This window comes from Mesoplodon bidens, assembly GCF_964165515.1.
Source record: "Mesoplodon bidens genome assembly, chromosome: 11".
Taxonomy (NCBI): Eukaryota; Metazoa; Chordata; class Mammalia; order Artiodactyla; family Ziphiidae; genus Mesoplodon; species Mesoplodon bidens.
Genome location: NC_138167.1, coordinates 57,590,330 through 57,614,013, shown reverse-complemented (window position 1 = coordinate 57,614,013; position 23,684 = coordinate 57,590,330). Strand labels below are relative to the sequence as shown.

Genomic DNA, 23,684 nt, shown 5'->3' with positions numbered 1-23,684 from the left:
TAAGCCAAAGGTCAACTTACAGATCGTTTAATTGTGTCTAAGAGCATCCGAAGGCTCAGGTCACAGGTCCCCTTGAGCCACGTGTGACAGTGGGCACGGGCTGAGCATGGAGCACTGTCTACTTGGGTCAGTCGGGGGGGCTCAGTGACTTGGGGGGAGGGGTTGGGCACACTGGGGGGCTCTCCAGGGGTCTGTGAGGTGAGAGCATGAGGGGTAGGGGCTGAGGGCAGAGCCAGACACAGGGGAGGCAGTGACTTCCTGATTGACAACCGATCTCCAAACCGAAACCTGGACAGTGTCTTCAACTGCTGCTCCCAGGAACTGGTCAGAGCACAGGTGGTCATACGTGTCCTCCCTCTTCCGCCCCCAGTCCAGGGCCTCTGTCCCTCCATACTCTCCCAACCCACACCCCATTCCGCTGTCATGGGCCTGACGAGTTCCCTCCCCCATCTCTCCTCCATCCCTGCCTAGGCAAGGGCCAGTGTGCTGACCCTTCAGTTCTGCCCTGAGATGAGGAAGCAGGGAGCAGGAGAGTAGGAAGGGGCTGTGTTCTGGTGAATTCTCCAGCCCTCAAGATGGTTTCAGGCCCCACATTCCAGCACCAACCTCGCGGCCTTGATGTGTAGAGCTGACAGGCCGGCCAGGCTGTGCGGCACTGAGGCTCAGGGCCTCAGGCAGCACCAGCTCAGACCCTTGCGTCCATTTTATAAACGAGAATGTTGAGGACTGCACAGCGAAGGCACCCAGGAAGACTGGTCAGCGATCAGCCGGACAGTATCTGGGCTGTGTCCACCGTCAAAGGCAGGGACGGCCCACTGCCCTCAGGCCTCCCCAGTGGGAAGGAAATGGCAGGCACAGGATCAAGCATGAACTGGCTTTATTCGTTCACGGATCCGAATGACAGGACAGGCTGCTGTGGAGATGACCTCAGGGTCGTCTTTCCTCCTCTCCCGCAGCAGGTCAGCCTCATCCCTTCCTGTGCAGGAGCTCGCGTCAGGGGCATCAGGCTTGGACCCCTACGGTGGGAGCAAAAGGGAAGGACCTCCCACAGCCCTGATTACAATGCCCTGGGAAGGACCCTGGGCCAAGTAACACACGGGCCTCCTGGGCCATCCATCAGGCCAGAGAATGCCCTGGGACGGGACGTGGTTAGCGTGGGTGGATGAGTGGGCCCTCGAAGCAAAAGGGCAACCAGTGCCTGCCCCACAGGGCAGCACCCCAACCTGCGTCTGCGTGGCAGCTGGCTAAGGCACAGTGGCTGGGCCACGTCCTGCTGCAGAAGGCCAGAGACGAGCCGGGACCCTGACCCTCTCCGGACATGTGGCTGACAGAATGGGGCTACTTCTTCCGCCGAGGGGTCTGGGAACCGCTGCTTACGTCGGTGGCTGGAGAAGTTTGTTTGCTGGTGGCCACTGAGTCCTCCGGCGGGGCTAGCCTGTGCTTCTCCCCCTTGGCCCGAGGGGAGGACTGGGGGCCCAGTAGGGCCTGCATGACCCTAATGGCCCCCACGGTTCCAAGGAGCCCCCAGAGCAGGGCAGGGGCCTCCAGGGGAGACAGCTGTTTCCGCATCCAGCGGAGCGCCTGAGCCAGGGTGCTGCTGGAGCTGCGGGCCCGGGGCGGGCTCTTGTCCTGGGGGGTGGGGGGGTGGAGTAAGGCCTGGGCCCACCCCTGCCGCCCACCCCTGCCGCCCACCCCAGGCTGGCTAACGCCTTCCCACCTGAAGGCCAAACTGCCCGAGCAGCGTGTCCAGCGTCGGGTCCCCCAAGGACACGGACGGGAAAAATTCCTCCACCCACTGGCGTCGCCACCACTGGCTGCAACAGCACGGGGAACTTAGGCGGCGCCAGCGCACAGGCCCCGCACCCCGCCTGGCGCCCGGCCTTACCCCTGCTCCCCGGGCTTCGAGAACCGGTACTTGTAGCGCTGGGCCCGCACGTAAGTGGGCGGCTGCTTGTGGAAGGGGTACCTGGGCGTATGGTTCTGGATGAGGCGGATCACTGCGAGGGGCGGGGAGCTAGCTCAGCACCCGGCAGCTCCCTCAGCCTGGCCCCCCCCCGCGGCCCTGCCCCCTAGCCCCCCCCAGGCCCCTCCCCTCCCCGCGACACCTCCAGCAGCCCTGCCCCCGCAGGTCCCCCAGACCTGCCTATAGGCTCCGCCCCACAGCCCAGCCTCACCAGGCTCTTTGCCCTGCAGCAGGCGGAGGACCAAGCTTGTGAACCAGGGACTATGCGTGTGCGGGCCCAGGGCCGCGAACCACATCTGCCAATCCAGGCGCGGCTGGTGGGGCGCCACGATGGGGGGCGCCCGGCTCACGTTACCGGGCTTGTACATGAACTCGATTTCCTGCTGGGCAGAGTTAGGGTTAGCACTGCCAGCAGGACCTGGTTCCCAGCTCTTCCCCCCAACCCCATGCCTGTGGCTCCCCAGCCCCGTGGAGCCCGCCAGGCGCCCCAGGCAGGGGCCCCAGGGAGCTCTCACCGTCCAGTGATGCCCGTCATAGCTGCCCTCGAGCACCACCTCGGGCCGTCCACCCAGACCAGTCATCCGGCGGAAGAGGCCATAGGAGTGGGCCAGCTGCAGGTGCTCCACGGTGCCAAACAGGCGGTGGGCCCCAGTCCAGAGGCGCCCATGGGTCGAGGGCTCCATGTAGGAGTATGGCACCTAGACACAGGTAAGCAGAGGCTCAGCAATGACCTTCCAGCCCTCTCCCGACCCCCTACCCCGGCCGCAAGGGACTACTCACCAGGCTGATCATGAACAGAGCCACCGTGGCAGTGCCAAAGATGGACAGCTGGACTGCAGCACAGAACTTCTGCAGCCACCCTCGCACTTGGGTCCACCTGGGGGGCAGGGGACCGAAACGCAGTCAGGCCTGCTCTGCACAGCCCTACCCCACCCCCGTAGACTATGTACCTCCAGAGGGCGGTCAGCAGTTCCCAGGCAAGGGAGGCTGCACCCAGCCACATGGTGGGTAGGGTCACCATCTTCAGCCACTGGGAGAACTGGTGGAAGGTGAAGGCTGTGGAAGGAAGGGGGTGTGAGGAGGGATGGTCCAGCCTCTGCCCTCTGAGCCCCCAGCTGGCACTCACTGGTTTTGGAGTGAACAGTGTGCTGCTCCCAGTCCACCTCCAGGCCAAAGCAGTGCACCACGCCATAGGCCAGCAGCCCATAGACGGCCAATTCCAGCAGCAGGGCCAGCAGGGCCAGCAGAGCCTTGGGCCAGGCTGCAGGGCAAGAAGGTCATGGGTCGGTTGGGAACAGGGCTGGAGGGTCTACGGCCAGGGGGCTGGGGCGGAGCTAGAGCAGGGTCACTTGGGGGGTGCTGGCAACACTCTGGCGGGCAGCAGGGGTGAGGATGGCTGTCTGTCCGGGACAGGCTGACACTCACAGGTGGGCGTCTTCTTGCGGCGGCTGTTGCCAGGCTCAGCAGCCAGGTGTGCGTCATCCAGGAGGGCAGTGGTGAGCACCAGGGTGAGCAAGTTGAAGAAGTTATAATTGCCAGTGACAATAATCAGGACTTGCAGCAAGACCTGGGAGGATCTGGACTCAGCGCTTGCAGCAACCGCCCCTTCCCGGGCCCGTCAGAGCCCACTTCCAGGCCCCTCTGCACCATCCCCCCCTGCCCCACCTAGATCTCTCCTCCAGGCCCCTGTGCCCTCCTCGTCACTGCATGCAGGCCTCTGTTTTCCCACTCCACCTGTCCTCCCCCTGGGCTCACACCTTCCATGGCTCCCCACCACCACCTGGACAAAACCCGAGCTCAGCACGCCTCACGCGGCGCCCTTTCCCCACCTGCCCCTGCTGACCCAAGATGGACATCCTCCAGCGAGGCTGCAGCCCTGCCCCATAGGCACACCTTCAACCTCAGGCTGACTTACTCCTCTGCCCATGAGGCCTTTCTGACCGCTGGCAGCAGACACCCCATCCCCAGTGGGACCCTCTGGGCAGTGCAGTGCACGTCCTGCCTGTCTTCCTGATGGCTAAGGACCCCACCCACCTGGGAGTAGAAGGCAGCCAAGCGCAGGCGGCGAACAGGAGCGAAGAACAGAGGGGGCACTGCAATCTCGATGAGGAAAGTGGCCACCACGCCGAGCTTGTGCAGCCAGACGGGCAGATGGTGGGCAAACCAGGAGGCGGGCGTGGGCAAGCACTGAGTCTCGAAGTGATAGGTGAGGGCTGCGGGTGACAGGTGGGTGGTCAGGGCTGGGCAGAGCCCCCAAGACTGCCCCACGTCCAGACAGGGACCTCACCGGTGAGCCCCCACCACGCGGGGCAACGGCTGGTCAGCTTGACCACACCCGAGGCAAACATGAGACGAAACAGCAGCCAGCGCACGAGCCAGAAGGGGAGGTCTTCGTGGGGCAACACCCCCGCCAGCCTGCCCTGGGCCTGCTTGTGGCGCGGGGGCAGCCTCAGAGGGGCCACCAACAAGGCCAGGAAGCCAGTCTCCAGCAGAAGGGAATCCCTGTGGGGAGAAAAAATAGCACAAAGGACCTCCTCCCCATCAAGGCTGCTCCCCTAAGGGGTCCTCCCGGGAGAGACAAACACACCCCACCCCATCCCACCCAGCCTCCTGCAGCCCCACACCCAATAGTCACTCACCACTGGAAATAAAGAAACACCTGGCCCACCTGCAGGGAGAAGGGCTGTCAGGGAACAGGGGGTGTGTGTCTGCAAAGGCAGGCAAGGCAGAGGCAGGGGTGGGGTGGAGAGCGCATGGGCCTGGAGTGAGCTGGAGATAAGGGTCCCAGTGGTGTAGGGGGTAGCAGGCAGCCCTCACTTGCCTGGTAGGCAGACAGGTAGGCAGCCCAGAGCAGCAGGTAGACAAGGAGGTGGCGCAGCTGGTGCAGCAGCAGGGCTCCCAGGGCCAGCAGGGTGCCCAGCAGGCTCAGCAGCTCCAGGCCCTGCGCTGTGTCCAGCCCCAGTAGCGGAGTCTCCCACAGCAGTGTTGGGGTCTCCCACAGCTGCGGCCAGCGTCCCTTTCCCTGCGGCCGCAGTGTCCTCCGTGCAGGCAGGATGCCCTCAGGGCCGTACAGGCCTGTGAGAGGGCACGTCAGGGCCAGGCACTGGACACTGCCCTCCAAGGATTGACTCCTCCCACCAGTCAGGGCCTTCAGACCCGCCTCCCCAGGTCAAGCCCTGCAGACCCCCCCCCCCAAATCTAGGTCAGGACCTGCTGACTCTACCCGCTCACAGGTCAAGGCCTGCAGACCCTCCAGACACCCCCACCCAGGTCAGGCCCCAGGCCTACCCGACGCCCCCAAGTCAGGATCTTCCACCCGGCAGGGCCCTGTTCCCCCTTCCTCCACGCCAGAGCCTGTTCTTTTACCTTCCCACCAGGTCTGGGCCCACCCCCCTCAGGGCTCTGACCCCCGCCCCAGGTCAGAACGCAGAACCCTACTGAAAAGGGACCCTTGCACGCCTTCCCACTGCCCACACCCCCGCGGCCCGCAGGACACAAACCACAGCCCCCTACCCCGTGCATCAAGGCCTGGACCTCACTCCCGCCCCCAGGCAGCGGAGTGTCGGGTGGGGAGATGAGGGGTCACAGGGCGCGGGTTGGCGGGGGGATCCCGCCCTCGGCGCCCTCACCCGGGATCTGCATGTAGAGGGAAGCGAAGGCGAACATGAAGACGGCGGCCACGCCCTGGAGAAAGAGCTGCCGCGGGAGCCGGGAGCCAGCCATAACCGCTACGCTGCTGCGGGATGGAGTGGATCCCAGGGTCCGGTCCGCCCCGCCCCACCCCACCCCACACCACCCCACCCCACCCCACCCCACGCAGACGCAGGCCCCGTCCCCACGCATGCCCCGCCTCCGGCGCGTCCTGAGACCCTTCCGGCGCGATCCGGCAGCTCACGTCAGAGATGTGCGCGCGTCGCTGCGCGCTACGTATTTTCCTGGGCGGGAACAGTAAAATGGCGCCAGAACTAGTGGTGGGCTGAGCACACTGGGACACTCGAAGCTGGCCCTGCGGTCCCCGGGCCGACCCGGCCCCTCCCGGACATGGAGGACGTGGAGGCGCGCTTCGCTCACCTCCTGCAGCCCATCCGCGACCTCACCAAGAACTGGGAGGTGGATGTGGCGGCCCAGCTGGGCGAATATCTTGAGGAGGTGAGGGCGGCCCCCGGGGAGTGGCGGGGGGCGGGGGCTGCCGGGGGCCCCGCCGCCTCCTTGTGTGTGTCCATCTGGCGCTCTGATCGCACTCATCATCAGGGTCGTTTCTTTTTTCCCAGCCCCGTCTCTGCCCCTCGAAATCATCCTTTATTAGATTAACCTGGAGCTGTCCTTACAGCACCTGTAACTACCCGTTAGGCAGCCTTGAAATCGACTTAGTGAGTGGCGACCAGCATTTTTCTCTGATAGAGTAGAATACGATTTGTGTGCATGTGTGGGTGTGTGAGAGGTCTGGATCACGATGTAAGAGGGATATCTTATGCTAGATTTTCAAACCAGTTTCAAGCGACTGCCATGTTCCATCTCGTCAGCATTTAACCTTTTTTCCGTATTTGACAGCTGTGTCTAGACGTCGTTAAGGAGCTGTCCGCTCCATTTCTGCACTTCATTTTCACTCCTCAGACCGCTTGGACTGCTCTTGTCTTGATCAATAATGATATCCCTCTTACCAAATCCTAGGGTCACCAGAAGTGTCATCTTATTCAACTCAGCAGCATTTGGTGGGTTGACCACATCCTCTTTTTTTTTTTTTTTTTTTTTTTTTTGCGGTACGCGGGCCTCTCACTGTTGTGGCCTCTCCCGTTGCGGAGCACAGACTCAGCGGCCATGGCTCAAGGGCCCAGCCGCTCTGCGGCATGTGGGATCCTCCCGGACCGGGGCACGAACCCGCGTCCCCTGCATCGGCAGGCGGACTCCCAACCACTGCGCCACCAGGGAAGCCCTGCCTAGTTCTTTTTATGACTAATTCTTTCACATCCTGTATCTCTCAGTTGAAATATCAGCTGATCACCATGTCTAAAACAGTTCTCTGTCATAGTACCTTCTGTGTTTTAGAGTGTTCATCATAAGCTATTCTCTAACTTGTTTATGGTCTGTTTCCACCCTAGAATGTAAGTTCTGTGAGGGCAGGGACTATGTTCATGCTCTCTCCCCTTTGCTTAATAGAATGCCTGACACATAGTAGGTGCAGAATAAATGTTTGTGAAATGGACACTTGATCTGACAATTGACCTCTGCTTGGACATAGAGTCTCCTGAGAACATGCAGAGAACTATGCTAGGTGGGGCTGCTGTGGATTCAGGCTTCCGCATTGAGCAGGGTGCTTGTGGATGCCTGGTAAACCTACTTGCTTGGTCAGCTCCCCTCCTGCTTCATGTGTCTACTTTTCCAAACCTTCTCTGGCCCCTGAAGTTCTGATTTCTCTTCCTCTAGTTTTGTCTTTCTCCTTTCATTTTCCACATAGCTACCAAAACATTCTTTCTTTCTTTTTAAACACATTTTATGTTGCTGTCCTCTTCACAGACTTCCTCTGTCTTTCAGGAATTAGCAGAAGCGGTGCCATGGTGGCTCCTCTCAGACTCTCCCCCTTTGTTGTGCCGCCATAGTATCTAGTATCTCGCCTTATTCCCCAGCACACCCTCTGCTTTGGACATGTTTGCATAGTACTCATTTACCTAAATCGTTGAAACCTGTGTCTGCTAACTGCCTCTGTGTGGGTGCCTTTGCTCTTCCTAAAATGCCGTTCCCTTGATCTGTCTGTGGAGCATCGATCTGTCTTCAGGCGTAGCTCCGCTGTCACCACCTTGCTCATCAGACATTTACTGAACACCGGTGTCGGGCACTGAGCTGAAGGCTGGAATCACCCTAACGTTGCTCACAGTCCACTGGGGAAGGAGAGCCTCGGTGTGACAAGACCACCCTAGCGGTGGTGAGGCCCAAGGCATGTCCTAGGGAGACTGCTGAAGGGGTCAGTCTGAGCACGCTGGGGCTGGACGTTCCAGGCAGATGGAAAGCAAAGGCAAAGAGCTTGAAAACCATGTGGAGGCTTCAGAGTACGGTTCCCTGAGAGGAGCAGGGAGGCACCGGGTTGTGGGGAAGGTCCTGAGTTAAGTGGACATAGAGTTTGGGGACTTTGGATGTCTTGGTGGACACACCTAGTGGGCAGCTATAAACACAGTTCTGCAGCTTAGGAGAGAGAGCTGGTCTAGATGGGTTTGGGGACTGTTGGCATATGGTTGGTGGACACAGATTTAAGGGGTGGTAGGAATTGGGGCTCATGAGAGGCTGTGGAGTTGGTGGTTGCAGAGGAAGGAGGAGGATGTACTTGGAAGTGTTTCCTGACTTTCCTGCTCAAAGGATTGAGACCCCAGCATTTTGTCTCTGTCTCCCCCACCCCTGAGGGTCCTCAGTCCTTCTCTCGGGGTGGGCGTCTTCCTGCTGGAGTCTGGCTGAGTAGGCCCCGACTAGGATGGGTGAGGTGTGAGCACCTCTGGAGAGGAGGTGGTGTGTAGCTCTGGCCGTTCGTGGACAATACTCTCTAGGGGCCTCCCGCTTCCAAAACACTAGGTCTTAGTGGTTACCGGAAGTAGGGAAAATCACAAAGACCTGTCTTTTGCCTCTAAAAAAATGCACAACCGGTGAGCCCTAAGCAGAGCCAGAGCTGTCGTTCTGAGGGGCTGCTTGTGGTGATGGGTATTTTGGGCCAGTGGCACTGGGAGAAGGTGGGGTGGCAGGTGGGCTGCCGGCGAGAAGGGTGCATAGACTTCCCACTGCCCTGCGTCGTGTCTTGCAGCTGGACCAGATCTGCATTTCTTTTGACGAAGGCAAAACCACAATGAACTTCATTGAGGCAGCACTACTGATCCAGGGCTCCGCTTGTGTCTACAGTAAGAAGGTGGGCCCCTCCTGGCTACTGGTCTTGGTGTTGTAGTGTCTCGTGAGACCGAGGTCTGCTGTCCTGCCGGGGCAGGTGGCAGGCTCACCAGCGCCTCCCACCTCCTCCCCGAATTCCTCGCCACCTTTTAACACCGAAGAACAAACTTGGATTTAATAATTGCAGGGTTGGGACTTCCCTGGCCGTCCTGTGGTTAGGACTCCACGCTTCCAGGGGGCATGGGTTTGATTCCTGGTTGGGGAACTAAGATCCCACATGCCGTGCAATGTGGCCAAAAAAAAAAAAAAAAAAAAAAGAAGAAGAAGAAAAAGAAAGAAAGACATTTTATTGTAAAGGGAAGGAAAGAGATTGGGCAAATACTAAATCGGTGGCTCTCAACCCAGGATACACTCCAATTAATCACCAGTGCCTTGGCCTAACCCAGACTGATTAAATCAGGATCCCCGGGTGGTGGGGTGGAGGGGCAGGCAGGTCGCAGGATTTTCTGAACTACCCTCTGACAACCAGAATTGAAAACCACGGAACTGGGGTGGCCAGCCGGGTGTGGGGAGGGGAAAGGGGAGCTGGGAGAGGAAAATGGATGAAACAAAGAACCAGAAGAAATAGGTAAGGAATGGTTCAGAAACATGGGCTGACGGGCTTGCCTTGAAAAAAAGAAAAGACAACTCATCTCAGGAGACTGCAGGGAGAAACGCTGATGCAGAGAAGGTGGGCCCAACAGTTTGCAGAGTTCACACCTAAGGCCCCAGTTTTCACAATGGAGCATGTAAGTCAGCTACTGAGAATCAGCTACTGGATAGGAAATTTGGAGAGTGAGGTTTGGCGAAAGTTCAAAATATTTGCTGAGGGGAATGCAAAATAAAAGATTAATTGAAAGCATTGGTAGTCTAGTGAAGATTAAATGCTGGAAATCCTCCAGCAGCAGTAGCTGTCCCCTAGTGGAGGAGCGTGGAAAAGCGGACCGCAGCACTGATCCCAAATTGGTGGTTTAGTGGGAGGGGGGAAAATAAAAAGTGCACAGGAGGTAAGAGTTCAGAAGAAGTGTGTTGAGGAGATCAGAAATGGGGTCCCAGCCAGACAGAGGAGGGGGAGTAACCTACATGCAGGTTAACGGGCGCAGGGCACAGCGGACCTACCTCTGCACACTGTAAGTTATTAAGATGGTCTGAGATTTCATTGGTTTTTGTTCTAGATGATCCAACTAAATTGGATTCTTTTGTCCTGCATTTGTCCTAAGAAGGAATATCTGCAACTAACTTTGAAAGCACAAAACCTAAGGTGAACCGATAGACAAATATGTAGCCGGGTAGATATGTGATAAAGCAGGTGTAACAATGTTAGCATGAAGTCTGGAAGGTGTGAGGGGAGCGTTGGCTGTAGTCAGCGCCGTCCAGCCGGACCTTCCGAGGTGATGGGAACGTTCTATGATCTGTGCTGTCCAATACATGCGGCTCCTGAGCCCTTGAAATGTGGCAGGCGTGACTGAGGCATCTTGCATTTTATTAACTTTTAATTACATTTAAGTTGATTGCGCCACCTGTGGCTCATGGCTGCTGTATTAGATGGTGCACTGGATTTCTACATCCCGGGTGCAAGTCCTGGACCCACTACTGACTGAGGTTACTTTGACTCTCTGAGTCTCAGTTTATCTCGTATACAATGAGAATAGTGATGGCACTTAATTCAGACAGAGTAAATGAGATGAAGCATGAAGCACAGTCCTGTGTATGTGACAAACACTTAAGAAAGTTAATGTTTATTATTCCTGGTGAGTGGGATCCATGCGATCAGGGGCCACCATCTGTTTTGCTCACCACTGTCTTCTATCGGGCGCTGTCACCCCAGAGGAAATGGCCCAGGGGCAGCGTGTGTATGTACCCTCCTGGTGGGTGCTTTGTGGTATCTGGAAGATCCCAACCCTCACCCTAACAGTGGGGCCCCACAGGTTGTGGCTGGAGCTGTGGCGGGCTGGCAGAGACCCCCTGGGTGCTGCTGCAGGCAGGCTGGTTGGTGTGCCAGCAGTGAAGGCAGACAGGGCTGCGTGGAGCACAGGGCGGGGTGCCACAGTGTGGAGGCGGCCACACCTGCTGCGGCGTGGTGTGAGGACGCAGAGCAGCGGTTAGGTAATTCTGGGGAAACATACCAGTTTGATTGGACAAGTATTTCTGGCAGCCACGTTGGCAGGAATTGTGCTGGGGGTTTTGGAGAGGACACCTGGGCTTCTCCGTGTACTCGGACAACTGGTTGGAAAGGCTCTGGGGAGGGCCCCTCCTCTCTGCATCCTCACTGCCCGCTTCTGGTTGCCAGGTGGAATATCTCTACTCGCTGGTCTACCAGGCTCTTGATTTCATCTCTGGCAAGAAGTGAGTACTGGAGGTGGGGCCTGCATGCAGCTCGGGAGGCCCCGCGGCCTCCTGTGATGCCCTTGCACTGATTCTCTCTCAGGCGGGCCAAGCAGCTCTCCTGTGAGCAGGAAGACGGGCCCATTGGGGACGCCGGCTCCAGGGCCCCCCAGGAAGTGGAGTATGAGGTGAGGTTTCCTGGGTGCCTGGCATTGCCCCCTGTGCTTGCCAGGCACCCCCCTCTGAGCTCTCCATTCCCCCGCAGTTCCTGTCGTTGGATGACCTCTCTGATTCCCGTGCTAACGTGGATCTGAGGAGTGACCAGGCCCCCAGTGTGAGTGCCCCTCTCCCGCGTTTAGCTGATGGGGGTGTTGGAAGGTGGTGTCATGCCACGTGGGTTCTCATGGTTCACCCACTCTTGGCCTCTGTTCAGGAGACCCTCATCGTCCCCCTCCTGCCCATGGCCCTGGTAGCCCCTGATGAGATGGAGAAGAATAATAACCCCCTGTACAGGTGCGGGCCTGAGCCTGGTGGGTGGAGGGTGGGCTGTGCTGGGGAAGGGTCACTGTAGCACGTGTGTTTGTGCCAGCACAGCTGTCGGGGGGAGGTCCTGACCAGCCGGAAGGATTTTAGGATGAATACGTGCACCCCCCACCCCAGAGGAGCCTTCATGTTGGAGCCGATGGGCATGTCCCCCATGGGGGCACTGCTGCCGAGGAACCAGAAGGGTGAGGGCTCGGATGTTGGTGGGAAGGAAGGGGCCTTCTGAGGGGTAAGCGGGGCTGACCCCGTTCAATCCCCCATCTCTCCCAGAGGCTGGGAGGGCTGAGGAGCAGCCAGTGGAAGCCTCTGCGTGCAGGAGCCCAGTCCCGGTGCTCAGCATCTCCCAGGAGCCAGGTGAGGAGAGAGCTGCTGGGTGGAGCTGCAGGGGGGGTGGGGGGATGGGGCCCTGCACTCCTCCACCCCAGCCTGCCCACCGCTGTACAGCCTGTGGAGGGGTGAGGCGTGGGGAGCAGGCCTCTGTGCTCAGGGCCCACCTTGGCCAGCCGTGCTGTCTTGGTTCAGTGACCACCCCCTGACCATTCTGGGGCTCTGAGGTTTGGGCCCACCCCCTCCTCTCTGGGCAGACAGAGGTGGCAGCATTTAAAGAGAAGAATTTTACTAAGAAATAAAATGAACCAAACAAAGCAGCAGTATGATGAGAGTGTAAAACGCCCTGCTGCATTGTCTGGTTGTAACAAACGAAGCTGAGAGGAATGGCCTCTCAGGTTCTCCTTGGAGTTGGCCCCTCATCCCAGAGGGGCAGCCCCCCTTCTGCTGTCTGGTCTTCAGGCTCCTTGGGGCTGACTGGTCTCTTCCTTCCCTGCCCAGGCACCACTACAGAAGGCCCAGTGCCCGGAGGTGGGGGTGAGGAAGAGGATACAGAGGGGGCAGCAGAGCCCCCCGAGGCCTCAGCCCCTGAGGTCCCGATGGAGCTGCAGGAGCCCAGGAGCCCAGAGCAGGTGGGACCCACAGTCCGGCCTGCAAAGCTCTAGCCCTCAGCCCTGGCGGGGAGAGTCTCGCTTACACAGGGAAGGCAGTCCCCTGGTCTTTGCTCCCAGGCCCGCTGGTCTCTGCCCCCTCTCTGGTCCTTGCACACCAGGGCAGTGGGTGCATCCCCCAGCCAGCCCTAGACCTGGCCCTGCACCCTGCCCTTTTGGGCAGCAGCTTTCATGTCTCTCCCCTCTCCGAGCAGAGCAGCTGCTGCTCTCAGAGGGGGGCGGCTGGTGTCCAAGGGTCCAAGGCCCACGGTGCTCAGGGTTACTACCCAGAATGGCAGCTGGTCTCCAGAGCTGACTCTCCCAAGGCCAGGCTGGCAGGAGTGGACAGGCCGGCCTCCCTCACCCCCGACGGTCAGCTCTGTGCTCCAGCCCAGAACTAAGAAATCTTTTTTATAAGAAAAAATCCTGACACATATAGGAAAAAATGTTAACATTTGTCAATATTGGCTGGTAGATACATGGATATCATATCGTTCTATTCTTTTTTCTCTTTTTTAAAGAAGAAAAAGTACCCCGTGACCACTAGTTTACTGATTTGTATGTTCTCCTAAAGTTTTTCCTAGAACTTTTGTTTTACTTTTTAGTCATTAAACTATTTGAACTTCCTGCCCCCAGAGAAGGTCCCTGCAGGGTTCTTGGTGTCTGGCCCCAGAGCAGGGCTGCTGGGGTGCCTGGAGCCTTGGGTGGAGGAGGAGAGGGGAACCCTCGGCGTTTTTTTTTGCAGAGTGCGGCCCAGCCCAGGAGGTGTGCACTACGGGAGCAAAGGGAGGCCCTGGAGCCTGCGTCCCGGCTGAAGGTGAGGGCTGGTGGGGCCTGGACCCCCAGCAGGGAGGGTATGCTTGAGGCCTCTCTGCAGTGGCTGTCTTTCGAGCAATCTTCTTCCCCAGAATTAGACCTCTCTCCTGCAGCCCCAGGGCACTTCCCTCCCTATGTCTCTCGACTGGGGGGAGGGTGCATGTCCTCCACTCTCCTGTGTCTGCTTGTGCTCTGTGCTCAGGAGACCCCAGACCCCTGGCAGGGCCTGGACCCCTTCGACTCCCTGGACTCTAAGCCCTTCAGGAAAGGTAACTGGGGGAGAGGCACTGCCCCTGGGCACCTGGGGCTGGGCTCACGTGGCTTGAGTGGAGGCTGGGGCTCCAGGGCCTGTGGGCATGGTGATCTGCTCTGGGCCATGGTTGTGCTCCGAGACGGTCTGTTTGCCCCCAGGTAGGCCCTACTCTGTGCCCCCCTGTGTGGAGGAGGCTCCAGGACAGAAGCGTAAGAGGAAGGGTGCTGTCAAGCTGCAGGACTTCCACCAGTGGTACCTGGCTGCCTGTGCGTGGGCCTGGGGGCTGGGCCAGGGCCAGAGGGCCCGGGTGTGGCTGTGGGACTTGGCTAGGCGCCTGCTGACCCAGTCCTCTTGCAGATGCTGACCACGCTGACAGCAGGAGGCCCCGGCGAAAGGGCCCTTCCTTTGCAGGTGAGGCCGGGGCCTTGTGGGCTCTTCTGCGGGATGATGGCACCATGCTCTGCCACCTCTCCTCAGCCTGGGGACACCTAAGGCCCTGGGTGGATTCGGGTGGACCTGGGCAGGATGAGGGGGCCCTTCTCACAAGGCTTTCGTGTGCAGACATGGAGGTCCTGTACTGGAGACACGTGAGGGAGCAGCTGGAGACCCTCCGGAAGCTGCAGAGGAGGGAGGCAAGTACCGGCCACCACCTGGACCCCACTTGGCCCCTGGTGGGAGGCGGCAGTGCCCCTCAGTTGCTCTCTTTGCGCAGGCAGCTGAGCGGTGGCTGCCGAGGGCTCAGGAGGAAGCGTGGCCTGCGGAGGAGGATCGGCTGGAGGACTCCCTGGAGGACCTGGGAACGGCAGGTGGGTGCCTACTGGGGGCAGGCTGGGTCGGGGCTCAGCGCCGGCTGTGGGCTAACCTGCCTTCTGCTCGGGTCCTCCCCTCCCAGCAGGTGACTTTCTAGAGCCCGAGGAGTACGCAGAGCCTGAAGGGGCCGAGCCTGGGGAAGACGCAGACCTGGGTAGGTCTGGGAGTGGGCTGCCGGCCAGGGGACCCTGAGGGGAGGAAGGAGAAGGTGAGGCTCACGGCCGGAGCACCTCATGGCTGCCCTTTTCCAGAAGCAGAAGCCATGCCGGCGTCCCTAAGCTACGAGGAGCTGGTCCGAAGGAATGTGGTAGGCCCAGGTCAGAGCGGGTGGGGGAGCCGGGCGGTGGGCGCTGCACGGAGGTGACAGCCCCTGCTCCTCCCGCAGGAGCTCTTCATCGCCACCTCGCAGAAATTCGTCCAGGAGACAGAGCTGAGCCAGCGCGTCAGGGACTGGGAGGACGTCATCCAGCCCCTGCTCCAGGAGCAGGTGAGGTGGGCTGGGCCAGGGCCTCTGGTGGACAGCTGGAGCCTCCTGCTGCCTGCCTTGGGCCAGCCCCAGGACCTGCCCCTCCCCTTTGCAGGAGCAGCATGTGCCCTTTGACATCCACACTTACGGGGACCAGGTAGTCTCAAGGTTCAGCCAACTCAACCAGTGGTGTCCCTTTGCGGAGTTGGTGGCTGGCCAGCCTGCCTTTGAGGTGTGTCGTTCCATGCTGGCCTCCCTGCAGCTGGTAAGTGGCCTGGGAGCCTGAGAGGGAGGCGGTCCCTGGTCTCTGCTGATAATCTGTCTCTACAGGCTAATGACTACACAGTGGAGATCACCCAGCAGCCTGGGCTAGAGGCGGCGGTGGATACCATGTCCCTGAGACTGCTCACGTACCAGCGGGCCCACAAGCGCTTCCAGACCTATGCTGCCCCCTCCATGGTCCAGCCCTGAGTGGGGAGCACTGAGACCGGGGTTGGGCCCTGAAGCCCTGTCCCCCGCAGGTGCTGGGCATGCGTCTGCTCACTCCACTTTGCTTCCCGGCTCGCCCAGCTCAATAAAGTGTTGTCATTCCGCCAATCCCTTTAAAAAACCTTCACAAAACCGTTCCGTGTGGAGGAAAGGGCTGTCTGTCCTCTGCACCCCAGGAAGCTACCATGTCTCCAGACCCTTTCCTGCCGTGGCCTCCAGGGGCTGCTGGTACAGATCTCAGGCACACACAGCTCCACCACATCCTTTTAATGACCCGGCTCAGTGCAGGACGCTGCGGAAGGCAGCCATATGGCGCCGCACGCTGTCTGCGACCTGCTCGGCCGACCTGGCCCTGCCGTAGTAGTCTGTGAAGAGGCCGTCAGGGCTGAGCAGGTAGATGGCGATGGAATGGTCCACGATATAATCCTGGTCCTCGTCCTTGGGGCCGGCGCTGTAGTACACGCGGTAGCTGCGGCTCACCTGGGCAACCTGCTCAGCAGAGCCGGTCAGGCCCAACAGCCTGGGGTGGAAGTCCTGCACATAGCGGGCCATGGCCGCCACATCATCCCGCTCGGGGTCCACGGTAATGAAGATGGGCTGCACGGGGGGCAGGCCAGGCTCCGCCTCCAGCTGCCGCACCACCTGCACCAGCTTCTCCAGTTCCTCGGGGCAGATGTCAGGGCAGTGAGTGAAGCCGAAGTACATCAGCACCCACTGGCCCCGGAAGTCAGCTTTGCAGCGAGCCTGGCCCCGGTGATCCAGCAGGCTGAAGTCACCCTGGCCCACGGCAGCTTGGCGCAGGGCCTCTGTCCGTCGTTGCTGCTGCCACTGCTCCTTCTCAGCTCTCATGGCCAGCCAGACCCCACCCAGCCCAGCCCCAATCAAGGCTGTGATCAGCAACCTAGTTCGTAGCCCAGGGCCCTGGGGCTGGTCCTGCCTTCCCGTCTCTGCAGGGCCCTGCCTTGATAGGAGCCGGCACCTCACATGCTGGGCCTCTCCTCCTGGGGTCCTAGGGAGGGCTGGAGGCTTGAGCTGAAAGAGCCTGTGCCAAGCCTTGGGTGCCTGAGCCAGCAACAGCATGGCCTAACGCTCCTGGAAAAGAGCAAGGGTGTCAGGAGCCAGAAGGTGCCTCGGCCTACTGGGTCATACCCCATCACTCTGGAGATGCTTGCTGCCATCTGAAGGACCAGCCCTACACAGGGTCTGCTATCAGCAGCTGCTCACCTGGGGTCAGAACTGCTTCACCTCTGAAACCTCAAACTCCAGCTTAGGTGTCATCAAGCGTCCACCCTTGTCCCTCCTGTCCTTTAGCCTGAGAGCCTCAGTCTATCGCATCCCACCCGGACCCTGCCCCCGGTCCTGTGCCTGCAGCTCTCTAACCAGCCCAGCCCTCGCCTGCACCACAGCGTCTGAGCTGACCAGGAGCATTCCAAGCGCATGCCTCGCCCGGATTCCTGAGCATATTTATCTGTTTGCAATAAACTCCCATTTCTTGAAAGGAGGTAGGTGAGTCTCTGGCCTCAACACCCCCCACCACCACCACCACCAAGACTGACTCCTCCGGCCCTTTTGCAGCCTCTCCCCTCTGAGGCCGCTTCAACCGTGGTGCTTTGGCCCCCAGCCCCGCGGAAATCCTGTGCCACCCGCACCGCAGCCTGCAGCGCCTTCCCCCCGAGCCCCTCGCACGTAGAAACTTCCGGCCGGCAGTCACCCTGGAAGAGAAACAAGGTTTCCACTTGCCTCGAGCCCACTCTCTTCACAGCCGGGTACCCGACAGCAGCTCAGAGCTCGTGGCCCACGCCCTGCTGTTGCTTCGGTGACCTCTGTGCCTTTCTCAGGGCCCTCTGGAGGTTTGCTAGGCGGAGGTCTTAGGACCCCGCCTCCACCCCAGCCCCCGCCTCACCTGTTCAGCTGCTGCTGGGAGGACCCTCTGGAAGACTCCTGGACGACCTTGGATACGCCCCTTAGCCTGTTCACATCAGCTTCCTCCTTTACAAAAGGTGTTCTAAGCGGTGCACGAGATGGACCTGCAAACGGAGGCAGCCTGCGAACGTTTCCAGGGCCCCTCTCCGGGAGGCCCCTTTCCTCCGGGATCCCCGTTCAGGGCGCCCTCCCGGAACGCGCCTCGCGGACCGGTCTTCCAGGTCCCCGGCGCCAGGGTCGGTGTCAGGAGTCTGGGGACGCGACCTGGGAAGCTGCAGAGACCATCCGTCTCGCACCACACCAGCGCGCATGCGTCAACGACGCCGCGCTCGCGCAGACTGGCCTGCAGCTGGCCGGCGCTCGGCCGTGCGCGTGCGCCGAAGGTGGTGGGTCCGCCAGAGGTCACGTGTTGGAGGCGGGGCTTCCCTGCGCCTCCGCCCGCCGCGGCGGCGGCTCCTTGTTCGGCGCTGTCTCTAGTCGCTGGCCCTACCCGCCCTCTCGCTTACGACTCCGGCGCACCAGGTACCCGCACGGCTGCGCGCCGCTCGGGCTTCGTTGCTGCGTGTCGGCCTGCGCGCGTGGTGGGACGGGGAGTGAGGAGCCGGGCTCAGGAGGGGAGGGGGTCTCTGGGCGTAGGGCTGAGCCAGAGCGGGTGCCCCTTTCCCTGTCCCCTCACCGAGCGTGGTGATGGGTGACGGGGTCCGCAGGCCCGGTGGCCCCAGGCCGTCCAAGCACAGCAGCGCTTCCTCCACTCCAAAACGTGGCCTACGGCGGGGTTGTCCCTGGCGGTCAGAGCGGCTGCCCCATGCCAACCTGCGGAGACACGGTTCAGCGTGGACCCACCCCGCGTCTCGCGTGCAAACTCCAGCCCCTGATGCACCCTTGGTTGCCAGTTCCCCTGGAGTGAGGGGGCGGGGGAGACGTGAAGTGTGCCTGACTTCAGAGGTGGGGGTCAGGAAGACCTTGTACCCGGCCTGGGCGGGAGGGCAGTGAGGGTTTCCCCAGACCCGAGGCCAGGTCAGCCTTGCTCGGATAAGGTCACTGGGTAGGAGTTGAAGAAGTGGGGCGGGGGGAACCTGCCAGCGGTGAGGCCGGTCCCGGCAGAAGCAGGGTGAGACAGGGCTGCTGAGGTACTTGAGAACCAAGGCTGCCGGAGTTATGAACGGGAGGTTGGGGCCACATAAGGAGATCCACGCCAACAGACATGCCACAGCCACATGGGGACCCCTATGGAGAAGCCACACAGGCTCCAGGTGCTCCGGGGCCTGTGCCTGGCTGGGAAGGACTGCGGCCTCTCTGAACTTCCTGCCTACCATCAGAGCAGACAGGCTGTCCGCTGCCTTCTTACTGAGGATGAAGGCTGTGTGGGGGAGGCTAAGGTGATGGAGATCCTGCAGCTTCCTGTGAGATGCAGGGGATGCTGACTCTCGGGTCAGTCATGAGGGGTCAGGGACCCTGAGCATGGAAGGTCAAGTCCCCTATGTGATGGGATGACCGGTGCATCAGTCAGGTCACCTTCTTGAGTGGGTGGTCAAGCATCTTGTGATGTGGGACACTGACCCTGGGTTTGGGTCAGATCACCTGTGGTTGTGTGTGTTCATAGGTCCGGGGTCTTTAACATGCAGGAGGTGGACCCCGGAGTCTGGGGTCAGGTCAACACATCATGAGTGGCAGGCTGTCGACAGTGGCCATCACATCTCTTGCTTCATGCAGGATTCCGTCTGCAGGAACAAGCTTCCTGCTCTGACCCACAATACAGTGGCCCACTTGCCCTGGCAGCCCTTGCATCTGGCCAACCTCCCCTGCATCAGGACTCCCAGTGACCCTCAGTGGCCTCTGATCAGTGATCGCATCACTGACCCTGACCAAGGACTCATCAGCAACCTTGACAAATGTCCAAAATAATGACCAGTGACGTGAACAATTCTGATAAGTCCTCACTAATGACCCATCAAAGATATGGATCAATGTCCTATGGCCCATTAATGATTGATCAGAAGCCCATCAGTTATTTTGACCAAGTCCCTATTAATGACTCCAATCAAATTTCCGTTGATGATCTTGACCAAAGTCCAATGACCCATAAATAACTGATCAGTATCCTCCCCAATGATCCTTCAGAGATTCTGGCCAATGTTTCTATCAATAACCCAGATCAATGACCAATCAGTGGCCGGCCTGTACATGCTCTGGGCTCTGGGTGACAGTGAATCCATGAATAGACTCCAGTTTACCCAAAGTGCCCCCCCACGTCCCCCAGACCACGTCTGCTGACTATTGGTACATGCTAGGCAAGGATGCTGTTCACCTGCACAGTCACCTCCCCACCCCCACATTTTTCCTCACCTTCCTTGGTTAGGACTCAGCTGGAGTTAAGTATTTACTGAGCAGTGTAGTGGGTGTCCAGCTGGAGAGGGAGTGGAAAATAAATTGTCCTTGTTTGGGATGGGGGGTGTCAATTGGGGGAGGAGGCTGGTGCCTACTGCTGGGGGTACAAGTGTGGGGGATGGAGGGAGAGCAGTACACAGCTCTTCCCTTGGGAACCGAAGGGGAAGGGGCAGCTGGATAATTTGGTCCTGTTATTGGGGGCTGACGGGAAGGGAGATCCAAGTTCTGTCCTGGGGCTGAGAAGCCTGGGTCCTGCCTTTGGGGGCTCTGTCTGGGTCAGGCGTGAGGTTAGGAGCTGCCTGTGGCTGCTGGCCTTTTTGAGGTCAGCGGTTCTGGTCTGGAGAGGAGGTGCCTTCTAACCTTGCAGCCACAGGCAGCCAGGGCAGGTGCCAGGACTCTGCCTTAGGGCATGTTTGTCCCCAAGGTATTGGCACCATGCTTGCGGCCACTCCAGCTGCTGCCCAGACTTGGCCAGGGCCGCGGTCTCCTCCAGATTCATGCTTCGCCAGATGGCCAAGAGCATGGCCTCTCGGCATGGGTAAGGTGGTGTAGACAGCACAAAGGGGGCGTTCCCACAGCAATGGGTTATCCTCAGTGTCAGTGACAGTGGTGGGGCGCTGTGGCATCCCTGGGGGCAGGTAGTCTCTGGGCCTGACCTCTGGGTCGGGGTCAGGGGCAGCCAGCCGTCCTCACGCACGGATGTGTGCGCCCTGCGCGTCCGGTCCAGCACAGCGCGCACGAAGCCTCTGATGTACCCTTGCTTCAGGCGGATCAGCCCCGGCAGCTGCTTGTGCTCTGGCTCCCGCCCGGAGAGAGATCAGCAGGTGCGACAGGGGTAGGTGGGGCCGCCACCACTCCGGGCTGCGACATACATCTGGAACCTGTCGCCTCCCTGTGTCCGTGTCACTGAGGCCAAGTGCCCTTGTCCCGACCCCGTTCTCGTTTCTCTCCCGTGTCCGCCCCTCAGTCCCGTGTCTGTGTCGCCCGTGTGCATGTCTCCGTGTCTGGCTCTCACGTCTCGGTCTCACAACTTGATCCGGGGCCGTACCTGTCCTGCACAGCGGCGCTCGCCGGTCCTTTTCGGATCCCAACCGGTTGCCGTCCCGTCTTGCGGGAGGCCACAGGGTGGGAACAGTGGGACTGCGCGCCTGGCCGGAGCCGCGGAGAGGCGGGGCCTCCCGACAGGCAGGGTTTTAGGCCAATCGCCGCCTCGGAGGGGCAGGACGACCCGGCTCACTTCAGTCCTGGCCAGTCACGAGGGCCTGCGGGAACTTGAGAAGTCCGGGACTTCGCGGGCCCGCCCACCTGTCCGTTTTGCCCGCCCGCCTCGCCGCAAGCACAGAGAGGCCGACAGGCTGCTGGCTCCAGAGGTTTTAAGAAACATTCGTGGGGCCGCGCCCACCCGGCTGGTCAGTCATCCACGTCGATCACCATCGGGGCCAGGTAGTCCGAGTGCCGGATCCCGAAGCTCCAGCCGCGAGGCTTCCGGTGCTGCGGACCCAGGAGACGTCGCTGGCCTGGCGCGGCCGGCCGGCCCAGGGCTCCCGGGTCCCAACCTCACACCTCAGCCCCTCGATCCAGACCCGGACCCCTTTACCCCGCCTCTGACCCTTGACCCTGAACTGCAGAGCACCTGGTCCACGTTGTAGGCTGCAGGCCCGGGATTCAGGCTGTTGTTGCCTTGGGGGAGCGAAGTCCGCCCCAGCATCGAGAACTGGGGGGCCCGGGGCTTGTAGATACCAGGGCTCACCACATGGTAGGCGCAGGGCCCGGGGGTCTGCGGGAGGGCGGGAGGGGCGCTGTGTCCGGCTTCTCGGACCGTCGACCGCTGACCCCTCGCCGCGCGGTTTGGGCAGCCCCTTCCCCACCTTACTGAGGTCCTCGCAGAAGCTGCCCACCGCGCTGCGGCCGTAGATGGAGTAAATCGGGGCCGAGACTTTACCGACGACGCGCGGGCCCAGGAGCGAGGGCACAGTGTAGGTCCCGGGGCCTGGGGGAGCCAGCGAGGGTGGGTCTTTGAGGACCGGCCAGTCTCCCCGCCTCAGCCAGTGTAGGGTGGGCCTTCCTGGGCTCACCTGGGGTCTGCGACTCCGCGCGGAGGCCCCAGTTTCGGGGAGCGATGGTGTGCCGAGGCGCGCTGGGGTACGCCGCGTTCCCCGCTCGCTCCGGGAAGTACCTGCCTACGGGGCGGACCGGGGTGTGGGCCGGAACTGCATTGGGGGCCTGGTGAGTGCCCAGGCTGGAGTCCAGGGATTAGGGGGAATTCGAATCACGATTTGTCAAAGCCCGGTGAGGCTTGGAGCTCTTTTGAGATCCGGAGATGGGGGGACCGAATTTGGAGTGTTAGGGTGCCCGAGGGGGACTCGGGCTCAGTGGGGGGGTTCCCGAGTGGGCGTCCCTGGAGGCGGCTCGGCGTTGGGGAGGCCGGGGTTCCAGGGTCCTGACCCGGTCCGGGAGTGAGGAAGGGCGCTGCGTGGCGCGGGCGGCCGAAGATGGAGTAGGCGGGGGCGCCGTCGCGGCCGCGCACGGTCATGCGAGCGGGCACCAGGTGACCTGGCCCGGGGCCGCGCGAAGTCTGCTGCGTGGGGAGGCGTGCGCCGAAGGTGAAGGCGGGGGCGCGGGGCCGCGATGGGTCGTGCAGGATGTAACCTGCGGGGCGCCCCAGCATCACCAGGGTTAGGGTTAGGGTTAGCCCCTGCCGGCCCGCCTCCCCCGGCCCGCCGCTGGTACCGGTGCTGGCTGGCAGCTTGTACTTGGGCCCCGGGCCGCTGTAGAGCGCTGCGATGGGGCCGCGGGGCTGGTGCGGCCGCCACGGGCCGACCCAGACTTCCGAGCCCATGGTACGGTGGGAGCGCTTGCTGCCGGCAACACCTGCGGACACAAGGTGGCGGCCCCGGCCCCTCCACCCTGACTCGCGAGGCCGCACTCCCTATCCCCTCCAGACGGGCCGGACTCCGGGGCGGGGCCCGCGCCTATCCCAAGTACCAGGGAAACAAACGGTAGCTTTCCCAGCTCCAGAGGGGCGCGGGGCAGGGACAGAGCTTCGAGGCCGTCTCTCGTCCCCCACCCCCAAAATGAGTTCAGTGGAGGTGTATGTGCGCGCTCCAAGTTTGGACTCAACCCTGCGGGAGAGGAACTCCCCGGGGTTCTGGAGAACTGGGATATTTTAGGGACATTGGGGGAGGATACCGAGGCGAGGGAGCGGCGTGGGGGACCTGGTGCCGGAGGGGGGCCCCCGAAGTTGATGCACTGACCTGCTCCCGTGTCTCCTGGCTGGGAAGGCAGGGTGGGGTGTCTGGATTTCTGCCCCTGCCCGGCCCAGCTCCCAGACCCCATTGTGTCCAGGTCGCGCCTCCAGGAAACCAGACGGACCGTCCCACCTGGCTCCGCCCCTCCCCTCCTCCGCCTCTCCTCCTTGGAGTCCATGGCAATGGTAGGCGTCCCGCAGGCTGTGCCACAGACCAGAACTCTGTCCTCACCCTTCCCCAGGCTTCAATACACCCATTCCAGAAATGGACAGATATGCCGACAAAAAACAAGTGCGAGAATAAAGAAATCAAGCTTAATTTAATTGTTATGTGTAGGGAGAGAACTTTGCATCTATTTAAACCCATGGAATATTTGCAGAAAATAATCATGTACTGGGCCACAAAAACGTCCATACAATTAGCAGATGTAAACTATTATATATAGGATGGATAAACAACAAGGTCCTACTGTAGAGCACAGGGAACTACATTCAATATCCTGTGATAAACCATAATGGAAAAGAATATGAAAAAAAGTGTCTCTGTGTATAACTGAGTCACTGCTGCACAGCAGAGATTG

General features: G+C 60.7%; 4 protein-coding genes across 8 annotated transcripts; 1 reads left to right on the top strand and 3 right to left on the bottom strand.

Annotated features, from left to right (window-relative positions):
- Positions 1-860: 860 nt before the first annotated feature.
- LMF2 (lipase maturation factor 2) lies at positions 861-5,755 on the bottom strand. The gene is made up of 14 exons (XM_081248036.1): positions 5,593-5,755; positions 4,785-5,038; positions 4,603-4,631; positions 4,251-4,465; positions 3,998-4,176; positions 3,389-3,530; positions 3,090-3,224; positions 2,914-3,019; positions 2,744-2,840; positions 2,479-2,661; positions 2,175-2,343; positions 1,886-1,997; positions 1,718-1,814; positions 861-1,629 (listed from the first exon to the last, which is right to left on the bottom strand). The coding sequence occupies exons 1-14, from the start codon at positions 5,684-5,686 to the stop codon at positions 1,339-1,341; spliced, it is 2,103 nt and encodes a 700-aa protein (XP_081104162.1). The 5' UTR covers positions 5,687-5,755; the 3' UTR covers positions 861-1,338.
- Positions 5,756-5,872: 117 nt separating this feature from the next.
- On the top strand, positions 5,873-15,662 carry NCAPH2 (non-SMC condensin II complex subunit H2). Of its 3 annotated transcripts, none has more exons than XM_081248038.1 (20): positions 5,873-6,112; positions 8,748-8,849; positions 11,157-11,212; positions 11,295-11,379; positions 11,457-11,525; positions 11,625-11,704; positions 11,786-11,919; positions 12,005-12,088; positions 12,563-12,693; positions 13,457-13,528; positions 13,730-13,796; positions 13,939-14,046; positions 14,138-14,191; positions 14,342-14,416; positions 14,497-14,586; positions 14,676-14,744; positions 14,842-14,897; positions 14,976-15,077; positions 15,172-15,321; positions 15,387-15,662. In XM_081248038.1, exons 1-20 carry the CDS (start codon positions 6,005-6,007, stop codon positions 15,525-15,527), a joined length of 1,833 nt encoding a protein of 610 aa, XP_081104164.1. In that variant the 5' UTR covers positions 5,873-6,004; the 3' UTR covers positions 15,528-15,662. The 3 variants fall into 3 exon arrangements, with proteins under 3 accessions (XP_081104164.1, XP_081104163.1, XP_081104165.1); XM_081248037.1 differs by having other exon boundaries at positions 14,673-14,744; XM_081248039.1 differs by lacking the exons at positions 13,730-13,796; positions 14,676-14,744; positions 14,842-14,897; ... (1 more) ...; positions 15,172-15,321; positions 15,387-15,662.
- A 78-nt stretch (positions 15,663-15,740) lies between these two features.
- SCO2 (synthesis of cytochrome C oxidase 2) lies at positions 15,741-17,798 on the bottom strand. Its single transcript, XM_081248040.1, has 2 exons — positions 17,449-17,798; positions 15,741-16,637 (listed from the first exon to the last, which is right to left on the bottom strand). The coding sequence occupies exon 2, from the start codon at positions 16,623-16,625 to the stop codon at positions 15,825-15,827; it is 801 nt and encodes a 266-aa protein (XP_081104166.1). The 5' UTR covers positions 16,626-16,637; positions 17,449-17,798; the 3' UTR covers positions 15,741-15,824.
- A 2,421-nt stretch (positions 17,799-20,219) lies between these two features.
- On the bottom strand, positions 20,220-23,208 carry CIMAP1B (ciliary microtubule associated protein 1B). 3 transcript variants are annotated; one of them, XM_081248939.1, is made up of 7 exons: positions 23,111-23,208; positions 22,587-22,727; positions 22,302-22,505; positions 21,932-22,036; positions 21,725-21,846; positions 21,490-21,633; positions 20,220-21,347 (listed from the first exon to the last, which is right to left on the bottom strand). In XM_081248939.1, exons 1-7 carry the CDS (start codon positions 23,190-23,192, stop codon positions 21,267-21,269), a joined length of 879 nt encoding a protein of 292 aa, XP_081105065.1. In that variant the 5' UTR covers positions 23,193-23,208; the 3' UTR covers positions 20,220-21,266. The 3 variants fall into 3 exon arrangements, with proteins under 3 accessions (XP_081105065.1, XP_081105066.1, XP_081105064.1); XM_081248940.1 differs by having other exon boundaries at positions 21,730-21,846; XM_081248938.1 differs by having other exon boundaries at positions 22,302-22,727.
- Positions 23,209-23,684: the final 476 nt, after the last annotated feature.